The 27,917-nt window shown below is 38.2% G+C and overlaps 1 protein-coding gene across 12 annotated transcripts in view; it reads left to right on the plus strand.

The window, feature by feature from the left end:
* The window catches only part of BTRC (beta-transducin repeat containing E3 ubiquitin protein ligase), a 119,689-nt gene that overhangs the window by 381 nt on the left and 91,391 nt on the right, over positions 1-27,917 (plus strand). For 8 of the 12 annotated variants that reach the window (XM_026069509.1, XM_026069513.1, XM_026069512.1 and 5 more), the window contains exons 2-3: positions 16,355-16,423; positions 27,149-27,256. The exons of 1 other annotated variant lie outside the window; for it this stretch is intronic. In XM_026069509.1, the coding sequence (XP_025925294.1) occupies positions 16,355-16,423; positions 27,149-27,256 (177 nt within the window). The remainder of the gene's footprint in view (positions 1-16,354; positions 16,424-27,148; positions 27,257-27,917) is intronic. 3 more of the 12 variants (XM_026069515.1, XM_026069520.1, XM_026069511.1) reach the window with 2 other exon arrangements.

Raw genomic sequence — 27,917 nt, forward strand, 5'->3', positions numbered from 1 at the left:
GGTGCGCAGGCGGGGGGCTGCAGGTGCCGCCTGGGAGCGGGAGAAGTTCAAACCGGGCTGGGGGGGGGGTGCTTGTATCTACTGGATTTCTCCTTTTATTTGTGTTCTTGAGCCTCCCCTTCTGTAGTGCGCACCAGCCAGCTGCGATGCTGGTGTTGGTTTTCCTTCCCCTCTGCTCCCAGAGCTGTATGTATGGCTACTTTAATCCTGCGCCTTCTCCCGCTGCCTATCACTGATAACACATGTTAAGAGCATTTATATTGTCTAGGGTTGTGAGTGGGCCTTTGGCATGGAAAATACCCTTGGGGTGTTTGCATTCAAGAGACTCTTCAAACCTGGCTAGCTCACTCCAGGTTTGAGGCATGATGCGCTTAAGTTAAAACATTCTTTCATTTTTTTTAAAAAATCATTTATTGATGTTTCCGAATGTTTTGGCTAGAAACAATAATATTTGGAAATGAAAACAAACTGATGCCAATTGAATTGACTGTTAATTTTAGGTGCCCCAAACTGTCCTTTCTGTAAGGATATTGTTTGAATGACTGGCAACGCTTGCTAAAAGTTTATTTTGGATTAATGCTTTCYGTGGCACAGAATTAAATCTAAGCTCATTAAGAAGAAGCAATTCTATGAAATCTTCAGAGCATATGCCCAAAATGAAATTGAGGAAACACTAGTTGCAAATTTTAATTATTAATTGCTCTTTGAAACACTTGCTTGGCTTCTGGCTTTTAATCTTGTAGAACTTGTTTCTCTTGACACTTTTTAACGCTTTTGTTAGTTTTCTTAAAGTTTGTCAGATTTATAGAGTCTCAGGTCAATGAAGTGGGGAAAATGCTATGAATACCTAAACAGGCGAGATAGCAGTTAATAAATTATCATCTCAGTTGTGTGATTGGCTGAAGGAGTGTCCCAGGTCCTGTTGTACTTGCATTTGGTCGATCTTGGTAATTGCAACCTGTATCTAGATAGATAGTGAGTTTCATATCCTGAAAAGTTTCTGCTGAAAAGTTTCCATCTTGCACCGAAGAACACTGTAAACATATTATGCTGACATCTCATATGCTGCTTTTTTCCACTCCCTGTGCAAAGATTCCCATCCAAAGGTTTATTCCAGGCACTTGAAATCCTCTGTAAGATTGGGCCTGGCTACCTGAAGGAATTCCCGTCCATCTTGCAGCTGGCCATGTTCCACTCAAACAATAAAACTCCCTGGCACTAGGGAGAGACCTGAGTGTGAGAGAGAGCAGCTTACAGGAGCTGCGTCTGTTAAGAGCACTAGATAAAGGGAAGAATGATCAAGGGTCAGGCTGCACTGGGAGCTAAARGCTAAACCAAGTTCTTCAATGTTTTATTAAAAAAAATCTCATATGCAAAACACATCTAAAAAGCACAGTGGAACATATAGCCTCCCTCTGTTCCTTCCCAACTGTTTAGGCATTTTTGTTTTGTTTACAGGTTGACAGGAGAGTGAGAAAGCCTTTTGTTTAACGCATTTGAAGCTTTTGCTTTCACACATGTTTATATAGTATATAACTCTGACTTTAGTTATGTTGACAAAGTAAAGTTTTTAATCGGACATCGTGAGGTCTTTCAGTCGTCTCCCTTTGCAGTTCATGGAGGTGTGGCACAAGTAGGTTGTTTCGATATGTAGGATTGTATTAATTGTAAGTATCAGCTTGGCTGTGCTGGAACGCCTCTTGTTGTGTCTGTCTTTTAACACTCAGAAAGTCTTTAGGTACTGCAGTAATAGCATTGATACAATTATCTACATGGATTGGCTAGTGCATCCTCTCAACTAATGCTGAATCATTCACAATGTATTATCCTGTTCATCCAAGTGTGTGGTACACTTCATGTATTGTTTTCTTATTAGATGGGTCACAGTTTGGGTTGAAGTGGGCTATGCTATTAATTATTGATTTTTTTTTTTYCTCTGTGACTTTCCCGAGTGCCAAGATATTTCATCATAGTTATTATTCAGATATCCCTTGTAGGGATGAGACTTGCTATCTCTCCAGCTTTGGATGGTTTTGTTTTTGATACAGATTTCAGCTCAATTTCATTTCATGTTGAAAGCAGCCTCGTAGGTGGTAGTATTTTTGTCCTTCTCTAGAAAAATATTACTTTTTCCACTTGAAAATATCTGTGCATAACTTTTGGTAGTGACTTTGAGCTGCTCTCTTGAATCACAAGATATCAGGTGAGACAGACCTGTTTTGTTTTGTTTTTTAATGTCTAACACTAACAGAAAATGTCATGTTGAAATTTTGTTCTATGTTAATCTTATGTATGAAATAGATGCTTTTAAGAAAATCATGTTTTTACTTCTTGTTTCAGAATCAAGACTATATGTGACACTTTGAAAGACAAATCGAACTGTTTTTTCTGTGTGCTCATGTATATTTTGGCTCCCCTTTTTTGGTGGGAGAAAAGAAGTCTTGTTCTTCCTGGCTGGTATTGGCCGGATTACCTGCCAGTGAAATGATATTACATTAGCTAATATTCACTATCAGTTTCTGTAGCTACTCGTGTTTAGATGCAATACATATAATCTAATACTTTCAGGTTTAAGTAATTTATTTAACTATACTTGCCTATTCAAGTTACCTCTGCATTTTAAGAAGGCCACATTAAACTGCTGTGTAGTAGTATTGTGCAATACTAAGCAACTTCTCACCGGTGATGACTGTATTTACTGGTGCATGAGTGTTTTCAATCATGTAGTCTATACGTCATCTTGCAAAGTTTCTTCTGAACTAAAGCCAGTTTATAGACTTAGAATATGGTTTGTGAATTATATATTCCAGTGTTCTGCAACTATACCAAGGATTTTGCTAGGGTGGAATCTATGCAAGTTCATCTTGCCCCCTTTTTATGTTTTTAAAATACTGCAGATAAAATTACACTCTTCATAAAATATAGTTTTTAAGAGACTGATGCACAAGCTAGAAGGAGAAACAAATATGCCCATTAGTTTGAAAAAAAAAAAATTCTTGCCTGAGAGAGCTCTGTTTTTATTCTTTCAAGAATATGGGATTTCTGTTGTCATAACCATTTACAAAAGTACCAGGAATGAGGCGCTCAATAAGTAACTTCCGTATTTGAATAAACTGTTTAAAAATGTAGATACAGTATTTAAAGCATGAGTGCAATAGGCTCAACTGAGACTTTGATTAAATGTCATATAAACTAAACTACATATGCCTGCATAGAATAGTAGAAGTAGCTCCAAATGGTTCCGTTAAGTGTACGAATGTTCTGATGATTATCTTTTTAATTAAAATGAGAAATCTTTGTTTAAAGTGGCATTCCTTTTTTATGGCCTGTTACAGTCTCTGTAACAATCATTTCTTAAGTCTGAACGTTTTTAATTCCAGGAATCCATTTATATAAAACTATGTTTAGACTTAATTAAGGAATGATTCTTACAAAGCTTGTAAATAGCCAGGAAAAAAGGGACAGAAAATAAAACCGACATTCACACTTAACAAAACGATTGTTACAAGGTATGTAATATGCTATAAAAATACAATAAAGCCCTTTTTATAAGAGTTCATATTTTTTGTTCCTCATTTTGAAAGGTATTTAAGAAAAATATCAAAGCTCTATGAAGCAACATCTGTTTTCTTGAATGGACTAGTGACAACTTCTGTTGTATTAAATTAGCAGTGCTCGGATCTGTACCTGACCGATTTGTAATCCTATGTACGATGGTTTGGCAGGCAGTAACTTGACGTATACTGAAGTTTCACTTTCTTTCTCAGTTTTTTTTGAATGAACCAGTTGGCAGTACTTCATTTTCTTCCCTGGGTTGTGAATAAGATGATGTTGACATTAGCATTCTTCCTGTGAGTGTCTTTTTCCACTTCACCCCCAAATTAATGTTATCTTTTTCTGGGGAGAAGTGATTCTAGGAGGTCCTGATGGCCTTGCAGTTTCACAGGAGAACCAAAACACTGTTTTTTAAGATGCATCTGCTTTTGTTTTTTTTAAACAAGAGAAAACCCTGAAGTTCCTTAACTGGTATTCTCATGTTTGCAATAACTTCCACRTAACTGTCAGGTAATATATCAAGGAATAGTCATAATTGAAGGCTGAAGGGCTGAATCTCTGAATTTTTTTTTTCTTCTGCTTATGGGAAAGGATAGACAAAAGCTTATACTGCAAAGAAGTCCTGTTTGCACTGAACTTGTATAATTTATGGTGTCAGTAGGGTTGTCTTTTAACGATCTTGTACTTAGTAGCCTTTGTTTTAAAACTCTGCTTTGAGAACCTTATAATCTTCCTTATAGCATATTTGTGTTGTGGTCATTTTGGGAAAGGGTATCTAAAGCCAAGGAAGCATGGAAGTAATGACAATAATTTTGTAAAACAGCTGGGGTAGCAGAGATTTGCCTGTTAAAAGCAGGACTTGCAACCCCATATTTGAATATTAAGCATAGTCTTTCTCTCTAATACTACTGAAATAACATCCTCTTAGTCTGAGGGCTTGTTGGAACTAGTATGTCTGAAAAAAATGTTGATTTCTTTATTTTCTTCCCAAATATCTTTCTTTGTATTGTAGATTTTTCTGCAGTTGGTGCAGGCCTTAGGTACTTCAGTAACTTCACCCTCGCTTTTCTGGTAATGTTTCATTTCAGCCACTTTGCTCCATTAAATGTATGCAATTAGAAAAGCAAATGGCAAATTTGCTATCACATCACTAAAGTATTTAGTTTCACAGACTTAAAAAGCAGAATTTGTTGCACCATGCTCTCCCCACTATTATATATACTATAAACATCAGAGAGAATAGGCTGACCTTAATATTTGCTTCCCAGACTAAATCGCCGCCTTGCAGCAGTTATTTCCCACTGAATAAAAAGTTTAATTTCACGCCCTGATTAGTGCTAGTATGTGCAGGTGGATATTTATTTTATGCAGCTAAACTAATCTGCCTTGGCAAATTATTTGCCAGTCAGCAGAGCTATAATTCCTCATGAGTATTTGGTACTAAATTATAGTTCTCATTAGTAAGATAAAGCAGACTGTTCTAACCACAACATTTGGTTAGGCAAAGGTTTTCCCAAATAATTTTTTTTACAAGATTGACAATATGGACAGTGGCCTCAACATTCTCAGTATGCCATAGCGATGTGCAAAGGTAATAAAGTTTTCAAAAAAAAAAAGAAAATTATTCTGTAGCTCTGTATTATATCTAGAGAGTTGATAGGGAATGTACAACGTTCAGAGATTGCCTAAGAGGTGCCTAATGAAGAAAAGACCGAAACAGTGGTCTTTAGAGCATTTCTGGTGGCCTACCAAGCTCTGATTTCTGGACAGTAAATGAAATGAAAAAATAAAGCTATGTTGTTTTCCCATTGTTTATTTTCAGTGTGAGCAGTTACTGAGCTAGTCAAAAGAGAGATCTGATACTTGAAACTAAATCACAGAAGAAGCTTTGTGGTCCAGTCTCATTTAAAAAGCACTTCATACTATAAAAACATTTAAAGCGGGGATCAGAAAGTATTTCCTGAGGTACAAACGTCGACTGGATGAGTTTGTCAGCTGGATGTGTTCATCCACTGTTTTGTTTTTCTTAGGTGTTACTATGCTGATAATTTGCTTATATCATAAAACTTGTTAACGCCAAGTACTTATTTTCTATTACGAGGAAAGTCATGTATACCTTGAAACTATAAACTTCCATTAAGAGTTGAGTGAAGGGGCTCCACTGTGGTTTTTTTCATCTGTATGGATGCATTTCATTGTCATAGTCATGTTCTCAGTGATCACTACAACTATTTTTAAAGTATAAATGACCACTTATAAAACCAGGAAGCTTAGCAACTTGATTTTCTTGTATTAAAATTTTCATGATAAATCCAACATTCGTGGCTGGAATAAGCTATTGCTGTTTCCTTACTTTCTTGTCTGCTTCCATTGTGTCGTCTCTAGCCTCCATGTGGGCTGGTGAGATTTGTGTAACATTTAACCAGTCTGAGTGGCAAACTTACTAGTGTTTCTAATGCCTTGTATTTTCTTCAGTCTTCCTCATTTCTTCTTTCCTACAATTCAGGACATACTCAACAGGGCATATTATTTATATATTTTAAGTGCTTATGCAAGGCAGAACGCAGTATTTGTTTAGCTGAGGAAACTGATGTAAAAGAAAATGACTTGTAGCATAATGGAGTCCGGTGGCTGCAGCTCAACAGTAAATGTTAAAATATAATTAATAAGCAATCAAACATGAAGCTGCTCTCTTGACATGATGCCAGTTAGTGCTGAAAAACTTCTTGGTCCCTCAGAAATATTTAAGAATCAGACAACTTGAGAGTTTTATTAAATATGCCCTGCTTATTGAGCAATAATACTTTCTAATGTCTCTTTATCTGAGGTTTTTGAGGAACCCTAGTGGTGGAAAAATGTTGCCCCTACTTTGCAGAAGAGGAAGCTGAAGCTTAGAAATTTGCCTAGGGTCATGAACTGGAGTGATTTGTGTAGGCTCATATGGTAATCCAATAATAGAAGAATAAAAAAGCCTTGTCCTTCTAACAATGTTTTGGTTAATTTTACAAGTGGCTAACCACCTGTTAAGATGGTTTTATCATTTTATCATTAAACAAAATTAATTTAAAAAATGGCTTGAAACTGTCTGTTTTTAATGGGATCTGAATATTCTTAGTTTTAATCTGCCTCATGAGGCTTGTCTTTCTTCTGGCAAGTACAATGTTACATCATTAAAATATCATCCCCTACTGAGAGAGAAATCGGTCCCATTCACTAAATGGAAATGATGAAACAATGACAAGTATTTCTAAAAACTGCATTAAAATTCATTTTTTTTCTTTCATCTGCAAGTTCCATGGTTCCATTAACCAAGGGTACTCAGTCTGTTTGAAGCTATATGTGTGTAGCCAAATCTGTTAGTCGTTATGGCAGAAGGGATGGCAAGCTGCAATGAAGACTTTCARTTTTAATTCATTTCACTTTTCCGTAGTGATTTTGCTCTGAAACAAAAGATTGATCATAAACTTGCGCTCTCTAGCTGCTTCTAGTCCTCCTCTGCACTAAGAATTGAAAAACATCTGATTTAATTTTTTTCCCCCACTTCTGGAACAGGGTCTGCACGTTCATCTTTGAGAGGAGCAGGAAGGAGAGAATCAGGAAGAATGGGAAAGCTTGGAGAGTGGTCCTTTACTTCCATCCTTCGTGAGGGAAGGACAGAAGCGTTTATAGTCTGAGCAGGAGCCCTGCAACCTCTTGGCAGAGTCCGCTGGATTAACCAGTTTGGACTAGCAGAAACAAAGAGCCTTCGTGCTGGTTTCATTTCCTTCAACCCATGATAAGAAAGGAGAAAGGTACAGGGCCATACTTTGAATGAATGAAGTTCATAATGCCAATTGTACGTTAGTGTACCCATAGTAAGTGCGCTTCTAATTGTAGTCTAGGCACCTCATCTTCTCAGGAGCACCTGAAGCAAAACAGATTTAAAGGGGAAAGGGGATTTGAGAGATAGCAATCAGTCCAGAACTCTGGTGTGGTTTTCCTGTCAGCTGGCTTTGTGCCCATATGTGGATTCCCTTGGTTTGCTTCTAGGAGTCCTATCTTCTGATGCCTCCAGCTAAGGACATAGTTATTGTTACAGATTGTGAGGCCTTTCAAATACAGAATGGTGGATTAAATACTTGGGAGAAAAGTGATGGCTACCTTTGCTAGGATTCAAAGCAGGGCTTGACTTCCCTTTCTAGTCAGACTGCAGTCTTTTGAAGTTTCCAGACTTGCCCATTTAGCAGCCCAAACTGTCTCTAGTTGTTTCAGAGAAAAATGGTCCAGCATGAGGGAAAGTCCATCGTACAATATGGTTATTCTCCCTCCCCGCATACCTAATGTGTAATTTATTGTGAGAGTAATGCAGAATGGAACAGTGTTTATGTGGGAGTTGCTTCTAGTTTATGGATAGTTGGCCTCAAATTTTCTCTCATAGGAGAGTGCTGGTGATTGTCCAGAGGGGTTGTTCATTGGATCTGCTCAGTGCCCTTACTTCTTATGTGCCAAAACTCTCAACAGAATTGGGAAATGCAGTCAGCTATCATTCATCTCCTGCAAATTAGAACAATGAGAAGTGGGTGTAGTCTCAAGAAACCATGGATCAATCTTGTTGTAGAAGATGCATCTTGGAAGCCTCTCAAGTTTTCTGAAGAACTCCAGACTTAATAATGGTAACACCCTCTTCAAATGTGACAGAAGGWGCTTTCCATTGCTAATGGATTTGAAAGTACAAAAATCTACATTCTCTGTTCATTTTTTGTAACTATTTTTACTTTTCTGCCTTTTGACTTGGATGGCTTCAGTGTAGTGTGTTGCTCTTGTCACAGCTGTTGCTTATTAAAAAAAAAGTATAAATGTCTTGAAAGTTTTCTACTGGCAAGAAGATATTCATATATATCCGTATCTCATTGACCATAAAATAAGACTGTATTCAGAGACAAAACAGTAAGAACCCTTCAGGGAGAGGAAGGGTCTCCACATAGGATTGAAACAGGTATCACAGAGCATTGGTTCTTGTCCCCTATACTCCATAGTCTATTTTGCAAGCTATTCATATGAGTTCTTAGAAGTGAGGAGGATTTTCTTTGCTACATTGTTGCAGGGCTACTCCAAATTTTATTTCTTTGATAGCTAGAATCCTCTTCATATTTCCAGCTTAACTTTATTTATGGCTAACTTATTCTCATTTGTTTTTGTGCCAATGTTGTCCTTGAGTTTAAACTGCTCTCTTGTTTCCCTGTGTTCRTCCCCTGGATATATTTGTGGCAAGCAGTCTTAGCTCCCCCTCAGCTGAATCTGGCGAGGCTAAACAAGTTTGGCATTTTTTTCCTTTTTCTTTYCCTCACAACAGGGGTTTCCCAAAACTTTTAATCATACTAATAGACCTTTTTGAACAGCTGCAGAATTGTATTGATCTACCTTGATCATGAGTGACAACAACTACACAGAATATTCTAGATAAAGTTTTATTGGTTCCTTGTACAAAAGCATTAATGCTAATCTCTCTCTCCTGGGAGTATTTCACTCGATACATTCTAGAGTAGAATTTGACTTCCTCATGGCTGCAGCTTACTGGGGAACCATCATAACCTGGTGAATAATGTTCCCTGTGCCTGTCTTCTCAGCTGTTGAGTCTCTAGTTTATAACAGAAATAATGTTACTTTGTAATTTATGGACATACTGTTTTGATTCTGTTACTGGAGTCTTCAAGATACTGTGTCCTTCTACATATTTATGACAGCTCTTTCTTTGGCAAATTTCATTAGCACATTGATAATTCTTGTTTTGTTGCTATTAATGAGAATATTTTAATGTTAATTCCAAGATTAATAATGGATTTCAACGAGGATCAATCTCTTCACAGCTTGATRGTTCCCTTTTCAGAATAACCTGTGATCCTCTACCGTTTTTAGTTTCTTATCCTCCTTACAATTTCAGTATTAATCCTAATCCTCTCCGTTTTAACTGGTAACTTCCTACATGTCGTCTGTCAAATGCTTAACTACTTCTAATTTGTCTGGACTTCAGTGATCTTCTTAGAGAAGAAGATTGGGTTAGTCTAGCACTAATTCTAATTTGTTCTAAATCGGGAGTAGATTTACTTAGGCCTCCCATGGTGACTATTTCATTTTGCAATAGATATCAGTACTCAGTCTCGGTAGGTTACCTGAGATATAGGATATACTGTTTTCTTTGATCGGATGGCAAGTCGCTTCCGTAACATTTTAGACTCCTTCTGGCTACTCTTCTTGCAGTTATGTGTTCTGCACAGGCATACTGTCAGACTGCCCATTAGGTATCTTCAGTTACTTCTGTTGTCCCTGCTTTGTTCTTATGCCTTAATCCTTCCTCCAAGATGGTACAACTTCTTTGGTCTTCCTTGTTTTAAGGAGGAGTTTCCTGTAGTCAAGCCAGGCAAAGGAGCATTTACATCTGTGGAGTGGAGAACTGCCATAGAGCTGAATTCGGTACAGGGCATTTAGACAGATCAGGAAAGGAAATTTAATGTATCCTGGTAAGTACTCAGGGCAATTATCTATGGATTCCAAGCTTTCTTGCACTAGGTGAATAGATCCCACACAGTAAGTGTTGTACAGTGCTTTGTGAGGGAGATGAATTGCGATAAAATGGCCATTCCTGCAAGAAGGAAGTCTTCCCCCCCCCCTTTTGGCCACTCTATTGAACAGAGGAAAATTTTTGGTTTGAGTGCTGTATATTCAGAGCATGAGAGCTCACTGGCTTAAGACAAAATGTCATGGTTGAGTGCTGGAGTCTGACCTTGGAAGCATTTCCATTTCTTTAGAAAACATGGTATTCCTCTTACAAACTTGTCTGCTTTAATGCATGAACTGCAAGTTTCTTTCCAGGATAGTTGACACAGATCTATAACCCATCTCTTCTGCTTGCCTTTTTTCCTCCTACCTGGAATTCAGCAGGAGATCAGGAAAGTGAAAGTTAGCACTAGAGGTTCTTCTGCTAGTTAAGGAGATCATGGTTTTCCAGGGATCTTAATTTTGTTCACCTTGGCTTCATTTTTTTCTTAAACACAGAATTTTCTATTCCCTGTGTTSTGAGTCTCGGTGAAAAATAGTATCCAGGATGAGTTTTCTGGCTTTTGTGTGGACTTATGTAAGAGGCAAGATATTTTAAAAAATATCAGCTTTATTTTGCTAGTATCTAGACAAACTTCCACCTGTGACTTTATACATAAGGCTTGCACTGTGTATGCTGCTGTTCTTGTTGGATACTTACCTTGCAGAAGTTCAGACAGTAGCATGAGAAATGTAGCTTTTCTTCACTGTAGATCTTGCAGTCTTGAAGGAAGTTGAATATAGTCTTGAATTTCAGATTTAAAAAGTGAAGTGGCTGTGAAATCAAGAATGCTTATACTCATGGGCCCAAAGAGGATCTCTTTACACTGTGATAGTAAGCATGTCCTCAGAACTTGCTGCTACTTTGTCTTAAGATTAATAGCGTCATCACAGATCTCCATTTGGTTTTGAATGCTGTAGCTTAGTATTCCTGTGAGCCCCTAAGAAGGTATCCAGGTGTTTTGTGTTACTAAAGTAGTTTTCCTGATAGCTGCTCCTTTTGCAAGGTATGAAAGCTTATATCTTTTTATCTGTTGAGGAATATAAATACACATTCTCCAATGAGAGTTGCTTTTGAGCAGATCCTGTTGAGCATACTCCAGATTAACTTGCTAAAGAACTAGAGTAGTTATGCTCACATAAACATCAAAATTTGTTATTTTGATATGGTGTATTCATTAAGTTTCCAAGCAGAGTCAAAGGCTACTGCTTAAGAGTGCTAAGTCCCTTTGAAAGAGTTTGTATCAAATTGTGCGATCTTGCAGTCAGTCAGTTTGTTTTTTTTCTTCTCCAAAATCTAACAAATGRTGCACTTAAATATTGGCAGTTAATGTTTTCGGTATCAGAAAGTTCACGCTTTTTTCTCCTAATAATAAAGATTTTGAAATCCTGTGTGTGGTTTTGTTGAATTGGAGTCCACAGATCTACCTGTGCCTTATTTTGAGTACTTCTTTGGACAGTAGAATATGGTATCTGTTTGGGTCTTGAAGTTGTATGTTCTGTAGTAGGAATTCAATTTATTGCTGTAATGCATACAAACTCATTAACAAGTTCTAGGCCACAGGGGATATTTCCCTTTGCTATGGAAGCCATCTCAACTGGATGATCTTCAGTGCAGCTGGCCGTGTCCTCTCATGTCAGGAGCTGACAGATCTAATTCTGCCTTTGTAGCTGAGAGCCTGTTAGTTAATGGCATTGTGAATACTGTAACTCAGAGGTAATCTTCAGTGTATTAAAATGCATTTTCCTATTCTTGGTATTTATCAAATAAGGTGTTATATCTAATGAATGCAGTGTTATCTTCAAATAAATACTCATATGTAGAGTATAACTTAAAAGGAATGAAAATATAAGTAGCTTCACAGTTGCTTTGTAATGACAGAGAGAAATGGCTTTAGCTTGCCTGTTTGAATGGTATGTGATGGAAACCCAGGGTGAATGTCCTCTCCAAGGGAAGARGAAGCATTATGGTTTAAATGATCAGATTCATAAAATCCTTAGTACATATATATTTCATATGGATCTCATTTTTCGCCCCGTTTCTTGCATCTTACATGAAAGCAGATAAAATAGAGAAGCAGCAGTACTGCCTTGCAAGTACCATAGTAGGTTTCACTTTATAATTATCCTGCTCTGACATATTTATCCTTTCTTGTGGAAGTGGAGATGCAGATATTTAAGAACCCTTCTTGCACAAAAAAGCCCAATTTCCGCTCAGTACTTAATTAGCACTTGTTTATGACACGGTGTCTGATTTGATTTTCAAAACAAATTGCACAGTAAAGAGGCTGATATTTAAACTGTATAGTAACCACAGCTCCAGCTGTGACTCAAATATTGTAAGCCTTCAGGGGTTGTGTTTAGGCTTAGAAAATAGGAACTCAGGCCTGTAATTAAATGTCCTCTAAAAAATCAGCCTTTTGTAGGGAAGGAATGAGGGTACCACTGAATTTTAAATGACTGACTTGTTCTCAGAAATCATTGTAGTATTCTAGGTCTTGCTATGGACTGCACAAATCAAATGGGTTAAAAATGGAAGAGTAGATTACTTAACTTTTTTTTTTTTAAGGGTTGCAGGAGAAAAAAGGTGAGCAAAATAAGTTATTCTGGCCCATGGGATTATAAACGATTACAATCACAGAATGGTTGAGGTTGGAAGGGACCTCTGGAGATTGTCTAAGTCCAACCCCCCTGCTCAAGCAGGGTCACCTAGAGCACGTTGCACACAATCTTTATATATAGATAGTGGTATACGTTCTGTGGGCATAAAGAAATACTAAAGAGAAAGTAGGCATTTCATACAGGGTAAAATTGCATTTCAGAACTATGAGTAGATCTCTGGTTATGGAATAAGTCATCTGTGGTGTTGGAAGACTCCTTTTTAGAGCAAGTTTTCAATAATAAACTTGAATGACTTAGAAAAGGAAGTAGTCAGGGTGGTATTACAAATTAGTTACATAGATTAGGCTGGGAAATATCCACAAAATGGCATGATAGAAGTTGGCAGTTAGAGCACTTTCCAAGTTACTTTTTGAGAAAGGCAAATACAATGCTGGTTATTGGAAAAAGAGGAAAATTACCCTGGCAGTCTAACTTCTAATCATGTAAAATGCTGAAGCAGATGTTAAGAGAAAATATTACTCTTATGGATGATATTGCAACCATGAGCATAAACAGTGTGTGTTCATAAAAATACAAAAAAAGAGTAGATCTTGCTGGGCAATTAATTGTATTGTTGATAGAATTGCCTTGAATGGATCATAATCATGAAAGATTTGAGTGTTGATTGACAAAATAGTACTACTTTCAAACGAGATAAATGTCTCTGTCCCAGGTCTTTAAAAGCTGTATATATTGGGGGGGGGGGRGGGGAGGGAGTTAATTTTATGTGTGTGTGGTTGTTTTTTTCTTGTTTGTTTGTTTTATGTCAAGCACATATGGGTTCCTCTTCAGTCACCTGTAGTTGCATGTCTGCTGTCATTGGGACACCAAAATTTGGAAAGGTTTGACCAGATGTCCTTATCTAATTGCTTGTCTGTGCAGAAGGAGACATTCTTAGGAAGAACCACACAAATCCAAAATTCAGGAGATTGGTTGTAAAATCAAGTTTTGCCAATGGCGAATCCATATGAATTAAATGCTCTTGAGTCAGAGCTCAGAGGTTTTCATTAAGTGACACTTTTCTGTTGGTGCTTGCATTTGAAGTCAATGGGGCTTGTGCTCCTAAAGGCTCACTCATGCACAGATCCCACTTTAATGTCTTAAGCAGCAGTATGTGGGTAGTAACATAACTTATACTGATGAGATTTGCTTCTCTTCTATGTAGTTTATTTTCCTTTTAGATGAGGACAGGCTTAGCAAATGTAGAGAAGGTGTACCTCACTGAGGTGATTTTGCAAGTATGGTGCTGAGGAACGGGTGATGGTGTCCGAGTTTGTCCTGTTTGAATTTTTAACTTGTGGATAATGAAAAAATAAATTGAGTTTACAGTAACTGTTAACCTGCTGAAAGTCCCAATTACTTTTATTGCTAATACTCAAGCAACTTTATTTTGAGGTCACAAAGATCTTATGTTAGTAAGAGTTGTCTAGATAAAACACATTTTTTATCTTTGTTATTGGAGACACTTCTGCATGGGAGCAATCCAGTTGATGTCAGTAGTTCTGTTAATATACTTACATGTTTGCAGGACCAAGGTCTTCAAGTTAAGTGGTTTAAATCAGTCTCTCAAATCAATTACTCAAACTACTCCAGACTGATGGGCTTTGCAAATGCTAAGCAGCCTGCCAGTCCTAAGAGTCCTGTTATCCTTTAATATGTAGGTTAGGTGACCAAAACAGAGAGGGAAGTGAAGTCATTTTTCACAGACTTGTTGTGTGTACCTGGACAGAGCTGAGATTGGTATTCAGGTCTCCTTACTCCTGACGCTGTGATTTAACCATAAGATCATTATTCCTGCTCGTTTATGAGGATTTTATTTATATTTATTTCTTGATAGGTATACCATGCTGTGCTACTTCAAAAAAGCAACAGAAGCACTTGAATCAAATGTAAAATACAGGTTTCTACAGTGTTCTTGCTAGATACGTAGCACTTCATATGGATTCTTCCGTTTTCAAAACATGTAGAAATGTCAGTGATTCCTCTCAGCAATCCTGTGAGGTGGGTTAAATAAGTGTTGTCCTCATTTTACAGTAGTAGAGAGGCTAACCACCCATGAAGTTAGTGCTGAACTAAGGATTAGGTCTCGGAGCATGATGCTTCTAGTAGCGTAATGAGTCCCCTAAAACATAGTTCGTTAATGTGTTAAGCATTGCAAGTCCAAAATCAGCAGGTGAAAGCAGTAACCAGATATACTTGACTTTAATTTATTAATCAGTACGATGGTGTTTATTAAAATTCATGTTTAACTGGGATTACTGGCCAGGTCACCAGGGCATAATCTTGCTACTGCTTTGAAAGATTTAGGAGGATTTCAATTTAAACCATAGAAGAGCAAAAATAGCTGATGTTCTAAGTCTGTTATGAAATACTGTAGGTGTACTTTTTAGAGGCAAGATTTTAGTATGTTCTAGTTCTTGGAATTTGAAATAAAAATAAGGCTCAACTATCTCCCCACCATAGCTGTGAAGGTTATTCATTCAGCGGTGATACAATTTTCTGCTCAATCGGATTGTATTTTATACAGTGTTACAAGTATCAAGGTAGACACAGTTTGTACAAACTAAATATTGTGTTGACACAAGAACAAATGGGAATAAACTTGCCTTGAATAGATTTGGTCTGAAAATTTAGGAGATTTTCAGCCTTCCAAAAGGAATGGTRGGGGTATGCATCTGCTGCTTTGGAGGGGGAGTACGGTGAATTAATAAAGGAATTGCAAAATAGTTGCCTGCAGTAAGAAAGCACTCTGGACTTGGTGTCTGAGGATGTCCTGTCTGGTCCTGTTGCTTAGTTGTCATCTTAATTTCTAAGCATCTCCTTTTGGGGGATGAAGGGGGGCACAGTTGAATCCATGTGATTGTGAAAATACCTTTGAACTGCAAATGGATGTAACAAGTAACAAAAATGAAATGTTGGCTTTTTTTCTTTCCTAGCTGTAAGTTATGTTGTGTGCTACCAGTGCAACTGGATGTCTTGTCTTTTCTTCAACCTGCTGAGGGAGGGAAACAAATGGGTGGAGATTATATTTGTCTGTCACTTTGAGGCATAATTTATGACAGTGTGTGAGTATAGTTTCCGATTACCCCCATGTTGAGGCTGCACCTCTTCGGGGATTTTCCTTAATCTTTACACGTTGCCCAGTGTCTGGTGCAGCCATGTTGAGGATAGTGACTGTAAAAACACTCTYGTAGCTTGACTGCTGCTGCTTTGATACCATTTAGCTTTATATACTGGCAAAAGCATTAATGACCATTAGTTTCTGCTGCTGCACCCACCACAGGGGCAGTGCTTATCCAAGTGCATTTGTGTGAGAATTTTAAAGAAATATCTGTATACGGAGTTGAAATGTAAAATGGTAGAAAATGTAAAAATGGTTTTATTAGAAAAGTGTTCTTAAAACATCTGATGTTAGAGTAGTAATTAAACAAGAACTTATTTGGGGGCTGAACCTTCATATGTGGCTTAATACATCTGCATTGTTTAAAATAATCCAAAATTTAGACTTAGGTTAGCTAGGTCCCAGTGTAAAAGGAGGTCTCTCTTTATGTCTATTCTCTCCTAGCCCCGAATACACATGCCAAAAGATGGATTCCAACTTATATCTTCTGGATACCAAGCATGGCTAAAGCAGGTTGGACTGTATTATTGTTATTCATCTCATGTGAGGGACTGTGTTGGACACCTGTGCTTGTCTCATTAGTGAAGTACATAAATGAGGGTGTAATGAAGTTACGGTGCCATGTTAGCTGATACCCTTCATAGCCATCACTGTTTTGTGTTTATGCATGCTGTGTTTGTGTAACATTTTCTCACAAGTCTTATGAATGTGCACTTTCTGTAAATACAAGTTCAAAATGCAGTCACCTGAAAGGGAAAAAGGTCAGAGTCTGAAAAGAAATCTGCAACAACAGCTCAAATTACAGAATTAAAATGGGCCTTCAAACGTAAAGCTGCATGGTGGTGGTGCTGGTAATAATGGGGAGGCCAAGGGGTTAAAACACATGAGAATTGCATCTAGAGTCTAATTCAGATCTGGCTGGGTGAAACAAGTATGGACACTTACTCACATCACATAACAATTGTGCAGTTTGACACAATCTGACACTGTGGGGACTCCCCTCTCAGAAGTGGCCTAGTGCTATATTACTCTGGCTGTTATTAAAGGCCAGGCTTTAGATGTCTCAGCAGTCTGCCTCTAGCAATTGCTGTCAGCTTTTCACTTTTGTGAGTGAAAAATCCCCCTTCAGAAAAAAATAGCTTAATTTACAAATTGCCTGTATAAATCTCTTCATCATACGTGTATCTTCATGAGAGAGTCCAGTGTCCTTGAGAAGGTATGGCTTAAAGTTGCTGTTTTTGTAGAAAGCCAGAATGATTGTGTTGTTATGGCAACGAAAACTGGAAATATGAAAACAGCACGGATAAGCTGCATCCTGTTGTCGTGGCAACTAGAGTTGTGAAAACGATGAAACGTGGTGGTGAAAGGATATATGGTACTGTGAGCCCAACAGAAACAAAGAGCCAAGTCACTTGGGTTGAGTGGGAGAGAATTAAAAACAACCACAAAAAAACTTAAAACAGACGGGTTTCACTGGAGATGCTAACAGGGTGGATTTGGTTCTCTCCAGGGTTGTCTCCGTATCTTACCGGTAGTAAGTGGCAACTTGTTTGTGCAGGTTGCTTCCTGCTGTCAACTTGCATTGACTTCTGTGAAATTGAGAAGAAACTGAATGCCCATAAGATGATGGGGATTGAATCCTGCATTACATTTGCAAACCATTACTTTACGTGAGTGATGGGCTGCAAAGGCGTAGTGCGGTTTGGAGCTTCTCTCTGAGAGACCATCTCTTTCCCTCTTGTAGTCTGCGCTAGTGAAGGTCAGTTGGGATGTTGAAGCTGATGTTTTCTTGATTTAAACTTTGCTGAGCTGGAGGCAAGGTGTCTCAGAGGGATCTCAACTCTGCAGTTAATGTCTGACAGAGCTCAAGTTTGTTGACATATGGGGCATGGCACCAGTTTCCTTCTCTTATGTGGTGGGCTGGGAGAACAATAGAAAAAGTATTGTGTGGTTTTTCTGTTCTCTTTTACCTCTGAGGCAGACAGACCTGCATCTGTTCTTATTATATTGTACTGCCAGTGCTGCGATGCAGGTGAGATATATGCATTTTGCCTCTGAAAAATACTGAGGAAAAAACCCAAAATGCTCAGTCAGTGCCTTTCACAGGGAGACTTTCACATTAGGCAAGCTCAAATAAAAAATCAGAGTAAGTTCTTTTATTTGTATGTTTTTCTGTGTGGCTGCTTTCCTTTTGGTTTTAGTTTACTGTTATTGGTTCTAAAGTCTTTATCTTAAATCTCCTTACTCCTCCTTGATTCAAGGTAAAGGTATAAACCTGAGCTTGTGTCATCAGCAGATGCTGTCATGGAAATAGCTTTGCTATTCCAATTTCAGTGCTGTGATTTCACCACAGGAAGCATGTGGGTAAGGGAGTTGATATGTAAGGGTGGAAACTTGCTCAAAAGAAAGAGCTCTTGTGAGAAGCAGAGATTTAAAAAAAAATCTCGAGGTCAGATTGATTTGCTGTAGGGCATCCAAAGGCCTTACTTATAAAATTCTTAAAACAGTATATTGGAAAGAAAGACAGACACTTTTAAATAAAAGCAGTAATGTGAATATGCATCCAGATGGAATAGTGTCTGTGCATCAAGTTTATCCCTCCTTGTGCCTGTGTGTGTGTTTAACAGAATCCTAAAGTAATGATTTTTTTCCTCAGTGTAGCTGAGTATTGATCTGCTGCCTGGTTTATATGGAATATGAGAAGTATTTCAGTAACACATTGTATTAATGTGGGCTAAAAGCAGTTTATATTACAAATGAGGTGGAGGAAGATGGAGTTCTGCAAGAGTGGACACATACTATAAATATCCATAAAACTGACAATTTTATCTAAAAACAGTGCTGGCTGGATTTGCGTATTTTCAGCCTACTTAAACTGGAGATAATAGTTGAACACTACCTGAGCATGGGTCGCCCACACTAATACCATTACCGCCTGCCCTTTAATGGCAGGTTTTTATATTTAACGTTGCTGTGCTGCAGTGGAGAGTTGTATTGTGTTCGTATGTGGGCTAGAGGAAATACGATACCTATGGCCAGAAATACATGTTGCTTTCAAGAACAGGATTTTAAGTAAGCTGTAAAGCTCTCTTTACTCTAGCCGTTTCCTGTGAGTTTATCCTTTAGAAAAAGCCAAATACCTGCAGTTGTTTTATTCGGCCTTGATCTTCACTTAAGCCTTTCTTTGAATGGCAGCACTGTGTTTCCAGCAGCCTGTAACATCCCATCTCCTAGATGCTGACCTTTTTGAAGACAAGCTGCAGTTGACTTCTAAGGCAGGGGCGTGTGTTAATTTGTGTATAAATATGATCAATAGGCATGACATATTCCAATTCCTATATTATACGGAAACCTTTTTAAACCGAAGCATAAAATTGTGCAAATTAAGCTCTTAATTAGCTGAAACACTTACAAAACATTACTTTGATTACATTAGTGGGGAAATTAAAAGCACAATTTTTAGGTGGCTTGTGACACATGGTGTAATTCAGAGTTAAAGCTAATCCCTTCCCTTCATGTACTGTTGTGAGCAAGTGTGTATCACATAGGATATGTAGTATAACACACTCATCTGAGCCTTCCTGCCTTCCACTGTCTTTCGGAGCAGAATTTTTAGAGCCAAGTTATAAACCTGTAAATATGTTTTATACTGGAAATTCTTGATGCTACCTTAACTAGATTGGTGCCAACAAAGGCCAGTATAATTGAACAAGGCATTTGAGATATTAATGGTCTGCACTACAGTCAAGTCAGCTGGAAAACAGAGTGTTAAAACCAGGACCGTGGTGAAAACAGGATTCTTCCACTAGAACTGCACTTTCCTACATGAAAAATTGGGATTGTTTCAAAATGAGGCCTTGGACATGATGAAGCAACTGTGTTTTTTTATGAAATGCTCTTGGTCGTCTTTACAAGAATTTGATTTTAAGCCTTCGAATAGTTTCATGCTTTAGACCTTGGTGAGGTTGCTCTTAGTGAGTCTGAATAGGGCTTGCTTTTATTAATGCCATCTTTGGTGTTGCTTAAAGCAACATGTACGAGTCTCTACTTGTCACACTCCTAAAGAAGGGTATGGCATCTGAATCTTAAAGCTCTGCAGGTGCACTGGTTTGGATTTGTCAGCTTCATGGATTAAAGAGCTATAGTTATGAAAACATTCGTATTGTCTGGTTCAGATATGATCTGCACAAGCTCCCTCAAGCACTTGGCAACTGAGGATCTCCTACACCTTATAGATGGGAAGTTGGCTCCTTTCTGGGGCAGGTAACTCTTGTTGGTCTTGAATCCCAGAGGCTGAACAACTCCTGTAACCACTCTCTGAGGAAAACATTTCTTCACAAACATGTATCTAAAAGCTGTGATGTGATCCTCCTGGATCCTGCTCAGGTAAGAAATTATTTGGATAATCTGAATATATGTAAACAGACCCTTTCGGATGTCTCTTATCTCAGATATTTAAGAGTAGTTAGTGAGCTAGAATCTTGTGTTAAAAGTTACTGTAAGCTAGGGAGTTACCAGAGGATTAAAGAAATGTCTGCATAATGTGTATGTTCAGTAAAATTGACTGAGCAATTACATGAAAAGTGGGAGGCTGAAGGAATCATTTACAGTGCTTTGAGCTGCTTGTGCACAGSAGAGCTTGCAGAACCTATTAAACCCACAAGTCATAGTGTGGATGGGGAAACCTCTGCACTGAATTCAGTGATCTGTACCAGGGTAAGAAGTTTGGTACTTCAGGTGTTGGGAATATAGGTGTTAAACTTGAACATTGCTAGAAGGTTACGGCCTCTGATTTGTGACACCAAACTGGTTTGAAAACAGTTCCCACAATGTCCAAGGAACACATTCTCTACTTTTTGTAAGTGAGATTCTGGGTTGGTTTATTTGCAGTTTCTGAAAATACTTAAAGGTCCTTTAATAAGACYGTGCAATGACTTCTATTATAGCAAAATAGGAACACAAACCACTTTTAGTAGTCCCCATACATGTTTGTGGAAAGTGACCAAAATGTCTGAACATAATAGAAGCTGAAAATTGTGAAAAGCATTTTTATGATAGCAACTGCCTGTTGCTCTTTGCGATTCTGGTGCAGTACGTGCCGGTTAGAGCTGACAGTTTGCGGGCTAGGTGAACCCTGAGAGACCCTTCTCACGGTCGCGCTCAGAGGAGTACTGTACTTCCCTTTTTATTTTATGACTTAATCTTCTTACCATGGAAAAACTGCCAAGAAGTCAGTGGCAAAGCAAATCATAATTATCTTGTTTTAAAACACTAAATAACTTCAGGGAACAGTGGTGTGGGATATAAGGAGGTGTAAGCTCTAACTGTAAGTTTTCTGGCTGTTGTTTTTGGCTTAATTAAGACTTACAGCTTTTAACACTTTTCTTATTTTCAAATGAAAACACACAAAAAAACTTTTGGAGAAAGTTATGAAAGTATTAATTTGCTCTGAGCCGTGCTGGTCTCTTTGGTAAGTTCATAATTAGGAAGGATTTTTTTTTTAAATGGGTATTCTTGTCTCTCAGGTATATAACTGTTCCGTAAGTGGTAAATCTGTATTCATATGTTAGGGTTTTTAAAGGCATATTATTTACACAATTCACTGGAATGGCTCCTCTGGAAGCTGGGTGGCTCTCTCATGTAATTATGTATTTAGCATGCCTTGTATCCACTGTTGGGGTGGAAAAAGAAAGAATGAAAAAAAGAAGCCCCACAAAAAACTACTAAAATACAAACTAAAATAGGAAGAAAAAAAAAAAGAATTTGCTGCTCATTCTGTTCTTGCAGATTTTTTTAATGTTCTATCATATACCTTTTTCCCAGATGAGAAGCCCATATGGTCAAGTGTTACCCAAGCTAAAAATTAAATGCATTTGGCAGTTGTTGAATTGTGAAAGTACAAAATATGCACTGGGAATTTCTTATCATTTTTTCCCCTTCTGTTCAGCTAGGTATTCTCTTTGATTAGATACATTTATTTATATATTATACATTATACATACATACTATATATATAAATACAAAACACATATATAATGCATGTGTGTATATATGTGTGCATACACACATGTGTATATATATGTATATGCACATACATAAGATTATATATAATTATATATATAAAAAACATATAAAATGAGGTTGCAAGGAGGAAAAGTGGACTAAGGAGGGGAACTGAAATGTCACTTTTTAGCTAAAAGTAAATTTCTGGAATTGTTAAGTTTCCCAAGACCAGCATTTGTAATAATGTTCCATAGAATGTATAGATTTCTGTGATGACAGGAATAGTGCGCACTGGACACAACGTGAAAGCAATGTGTGTTTTATTTTTGGCCTTGGCTTACTTAAATATGTGGCCAAAAAAAGCGCAAGAGGAACCGAGTGGGAATGAAGAGTACTGGGGTTTGTTCTGTGCTGCTTTGTGTTACTTGATTAAAAATAAATAAATAAATAAAATTGTGAGGCATAGGAATCCTACTAGCATCTGAACATGTGTGTTTGATAAAGCATTGTAAAGGATCAAGATTCCTAAGGCACATTTCCTACTTGTTTTTAGAAAGCATGCAGGAAACAATACTCTGAAAACTTTTTTTTCAAGGAATATTATACTTCCCAGCCATCCCACTTTCTCTTTCTGAAGTGATGATGACAAAAAATGGGGAAAGATCTGTCTCATCCTACCAAGGTTAGGCCTAGCTGATGTAGTTTTATTACCCTTCGGAGTATCTCTTACCTTTTATTTGCTCCAATTGGGTGGTAGAATTTCTAGCAGTTATTTTCCCCTCTTGTTCTGCTTTCTTTAATAGTTCCAACTTGTGTCCTGTTTCTGTTTCGCTTTACACAACCTTATCCTGTTTCCTGCCTTACAGACAGCTGGATCAACCAGAAAACATCCCATTTCTCTCAGTATTTAAACTCTTCAGCTCTTGTCAGCATGTGTCATATTCTGTTTATGCTCCTTAATAAATACTGGGTGAATTCCCGTCTCCCAAGAGAAGGAGAAATTGTATTGCTTTATCATTAGAATTGGACCACCTAAAGCACTGGGCACTGTGCTAGAAAAGGAATAATTCCGAGTGAGGAAAGGACGGAAGTTAATGTGGTGAGCAGCTGAACTTAGTATTGTGTGCAGTTGAGCAAAAATCAGCGACTGGAAAAAAAATGAGTTTTCTTTTTGGCTTTGCCACTGACTTCACAAGATGTGCAAACATACGTGTCACCTTGCTTGTAAATCAAAGGCGTTTTAGGCATACAGGTTATCATAAGGTTGAGAGTAGGCTTCGGACATGAATGATAGGCTGTTGCACTTTAATTGTCATGCATTTTAACATATTAACATATTAAAGATTAATACTATACTGCTGCCTAATTAATTTCTCCTAAGTGTTTTTAAAGAAAATATCCTTGAACTAGTTTTCTATTTTTTTGTTTACAGTGAGTTCGYACTCTGTGTTTTCACGCCTTCTGTGTACTCTGTTGTTGTAAACTGTAGTAGTCCAAGAACTTTTGTTTTTCCCCATGTAGAACCACTTAGTTTTACAGAAGAAGGTGATGTATTTCTGACCTGTAACACAATTTCCTAAAACTGTATTAGCTACCTCTAGTATATTGTATTTGCTGAAGGACCAGAAGAGAACAAATTTGATAAAAAAAAGTCTGAAATTGTAATGTATAATCTTGTAATGCAATAGCAAATAATAAAATTAAATAATTTCTAACACTAGCAAAAATTTAGCCATAGAATGTGTGCTGAGATTTGTCTTTACTACATTAAATAATTGGAATGGAAGGTAGGTTATTAGTGGCAAAACATCTGATCTGGTCAAAAATCTTCTTGCAATACGGTTGCAAGAAGAATAGTTGAATAGGTTAAGCTTCAGCTCACGGTTATTGCCCCCTCAGCTCAGTCAGTGACTGTAAATGCTTCTAGTCTGTTTTAATTCAAAATATGGCAAATCCATTTTAATCACCAGTGGTGCAGCTGGTACCAGTTTCTGTCAGGAGGAGGATGTTGATCTGGTTTGAAACTGTATTCCCTCTATTTCTTTAGTGGGAAAACACATTTCTGAGTTTAAGGGAGAGGACTGGGAGAGGACTTAAAACTCGATCAGAAAAAGAAATCGAGTTTTTGGGAAATCATTGCCTGTCTAGCACCACTTCATGTGTTTTAAAGCTGCTTAGCTTTTATGAAGTGCTTTTGGGTGAGAAAGGTGCTGCAGGAATCCAAAATATTAATGTAGGTGGGAGCCAGGAATGTAGAAATACTGCTGTGTCCCGGCACAGCACTCGGCAAGCGACACCCGCACATCCGCATTCCCATTGGGCTGTAGCCCAGGCTTGGTGCCTCTGTAGCTTTGTCCGGAAGAACCGACGTGGACCGACTTGAGTTCGGGAGAGGATTTTGTCCGTCGGCTTCGAGGCGGCGAATGTGGAGCCCGTCCCTTGTTTGCAGCGCTGATGTCGGCCACGCGGGCAGCTCGGCGGCTGGGGTCGAGGCTGCTGAGGCTCTCGGAGACCAGGCTGTAAATGAAGTTGTTCTGTTGGGTCACTCATCTGATTTACACGCAAGCTGTTTCCATTGAAGCGCCTGGGGCCTTTTGTTCATGCTTGTGAATAAGCCTCTTTCAGTCACCAACAGTAATTTAGAGCCTCTGCTTCCTTCAGTAGGTAAAAGGCAAGTACAGGAGCAACATTTTTTCCCCCTGTTTGTGTGCAGCTTTACACATTTGTTTGTTTTTTATTTTTTTGAGAGGTAACAGGACTGTATCAGTAATAGAAATTTTGTTACATACTGGAGTAGATTCAGAAGTCACCCRAGGTGTTGCTTATTTTTTATGGTGTACCTCCTAGCTATAGGATAATATGAAGCAGCAAGAATAGATACGTGAGCAAGAATATCCTCAGGTGCAGGGAGTTCTGCAGAACGGACCTCCAGGATTTGCCTTTSTTAGAATGGCAATTTTAGAGGAAGATGTTACTTTGTAAGTGCCCTGGCACAGTGGGGTACACTTAAATTTTCAGATTGTACTCCTCTCCTCCCTCCTCCCCCCCCCCCAAAAAAAAAATCTATACCTGCTTCTTGTAGTGACTCAGACTGATTTGAGCCATAATTTTGCATAACCTTTGAGGCAGCATAGACTGGCATTGCCACTGACAGAAGTGGTCCTCTTGTTTTCCTGCCTCAGTGTCTTTTCATGCTTTGCTTAGTGCAGCTATTTAAGGTAGCTTCTTTTCTTTTTGTTCACCTACTTTGAATCGCAATCAGCTCTTCCATCTCCTTCACCATGGCCAGACAAAAGCTTCGGCCAGCACGTGGAAAGAGAAAGCCTGGGAGGAGGGAATGAATAGTTGGGGCAAGACTTTAATAAGTCCATAGGCAAAAAATACTGATTAATTTCTTATTATGTATTTGTACTGTGTTACGAATCCTAGATTGGGTAAATGGTAGGCAGCTGAATGCTCACCTAGTGGATTGGCTTTGCCTTAGCAAGGTTGCCATGCTGGAGTTTGTTTCTGGGACTTTGTTGAAGAGTGCTGTTAAACAACTTGATTTAAGTTAGTGCATTATTAAATTGGTGAGATGCTTAAATATAAAGATCCACTTGGTGTGTGTGTTTTGTGGTTTTTTTGCTAATGATCACAACATCTTAATAGCTGGCGTGACACATTGTGTTCCAACACAAAAAAATTACAGGGATTTGTAAAGTTTTGGTATGTGGGAGGGAGTGTTTTCTTGAAGGTCAGGATAGCAAGCAAGGAAATATGGCTCAGATTTTTTTTTTTTTTTTTCTTGTTATGATCCTTCGGCCGTAATTCTTTGTCTGTCAGGAAAAGCATCATCTACATTTTCTTGTTAGGTGTGATATTATAGAGATACTGAAACTTAAGAACTTGATTACTTACAGAGTTTTTTGTTTTATTTTATTTTTTTATAAAGAAAATGAGGTGAGGAATTATTACAGGGTACCATAAACTTCTTAAAAGCACATTTATATAGGTTATGTTCCCCAGCAATCTTGTTACGCTATTTCTGGAACAGAAGCATGAATGGCAACAAAGTGCACCAAAGAACATGGTGATAGACAGGGTTAATCTCTCTGTCTCTACTGTGTAGACATGCAGTAACAAAGCAGAGATGTTGGTGATCACCGTCTTTCTGCTCATTCAAGGACTGGTTGCATAGCTCCTACATGTTAACTTAGTGCAAGATTTTCTAGCCCTCTTAAGAGCAGCGAGAAACAGTGGCTCAAAAGGCAGCTGTCATTTCATACCCATTCCAGCTGCCCATTCCACTCAGATTTCCTACCATCCCCCCCCTTAAAAAAAACACAAGAAAACTTAGTATGATGGGGGGTGCAAAAAAGAAGAGTATGATGGTTTGAAATTTCTAGCTTCTAAGATATCACATCCTGCAGTTTTCATAATGAGCTGCCCATTTAGAATATACTTTCTCCTGCCTTACCAGTACTTTGACAAATGCAGCCATTGTAAGAGTGATTTTTATCCTAATGCATCCCTAAATTTAATAGTCGGGATTTAAAATGAACAAGCAACTCTGTATATTTCAGGGTGCAATAGCTTTAACTATCAAAATAAATAGAATTTTCTGTGATTGGCTGCTTTGGCTCTTCTTTTGTATTTGATGTGTTTGGAGGGACAGAATCTATTTGTTTTAATAATTGTATTTAATGAATAACAAGGCAAGCAGAAATATGAAACTCCTATGAACTGTCACCAAGTTCCTATTGACCTTGGACTGCAGGATTTTCCTTCTGTCCCCTTTGGAGATGATAATTAAAAAAAAAAAAATACAAAAGCTTTTCTTTCCCTGCCAGTATTCCATTTAAAGTTGTCATTTCCTTTTCTGCTTCCCTTGCAGAATTGCTTGCTTTGTGTTGTATTGTGCCTGGGCAGTGGCTATGCATGGAGAAGAGGCCTGACTAATTGTAAAGAAATGTTTTATYAGTGAAAAACTTGCACGTTGGCATTAAAAAAAAAAAAAAAAAGATGAAAAACTTGCTTTCTTTATCCATACTGTCCTTTTCTTGCTACTATGACATCTGTTAATCTTTGGGGAAGGAAAAGACTCATCAGCAGTTTGTGTTTTCTTAAAGATGTCTCAGTCTTTAAGGCCAGTTGCGGTTGTGTTGGTGCCATTCAGCTAAGCCTTGAAAGTACCTGTAATCTGTGCCATCCTGTCTCATGCAGCCCCATCTCATAGTTGTCCTTTCTCTGCAGTGCTCTATGCCCAGATCTCTGTGGCTGGGCTGCTCCAGCCTGGCGGACAGCATGCCCTCACTGCGATGCCTGTATAACCCAGGGACTGGCGCACTCCCAGCTTTCCAGGTACTTTCTGTCTCTCCCCACTCCTTCCTTTCTCTCCGTCTGTGTACGTGCGCGTCTGCTTCTTTACTCTTTCTTGCTTGCTTACCTCCATTTATTCTGCTGCGTACTGTATGCCTCTCCTGTGTCATGCAGAACCCCTCCAGTATTTAACACCATCTTGTGCAGATTCAGGGTGGCTCAGTACTGGGGCATTTCCATTATCTTGAGTTAATATAATTATTTTATCTAAATTGGCTTGGTACCATTATCTTTTCCATTGGTTTTCAGTTGTGTCAAAAATACACTGCTTAATTATATTTGGCAAACAGTATCCATCACACAGTCTCCAATCTGGCTGCTCATACAGTGATCCCCTTCCTATCTAAATTTTCTGTATGCCGTTTAGAGGACTGAGGGGGTGGGTTCATTGCCATGGTGATAATTGATGCCTGCATTTGTTTACTTTATTAAATTTGTTAGCAGTAGTCTGGGCACTTTGACTACAGAAAATTATTCCACAAGCAAGCTGTTAATCAAATGGCAAATAAAGTAAACCTGTTTTTCTTTGGTCTCTGAATTTGTTAGATTCAAGCTTTTCTCTGTCATGAGACGGCTTTCTGTCAAATGGGGTTTGTTCAGACATTTTGGATGACCGGTGAATCTTTCAAAATTTAGTTACTCT

The sequence above is a fragment of the Apteryx rowi genome, unplaced genomic scaffold (assembly GCF_003343035.1).
Source record: "Apteryx rowi isolate R43461 unplaced genomic scaffold, aptRow1 scaffold_3, whole genome shotgun sequence".
Lineage (NCBI taxonomy): Eukaryota > Metazoa > Chordata > Aves > Apterygiformes > Apterygidae > Apteryx > Apteryx rowi.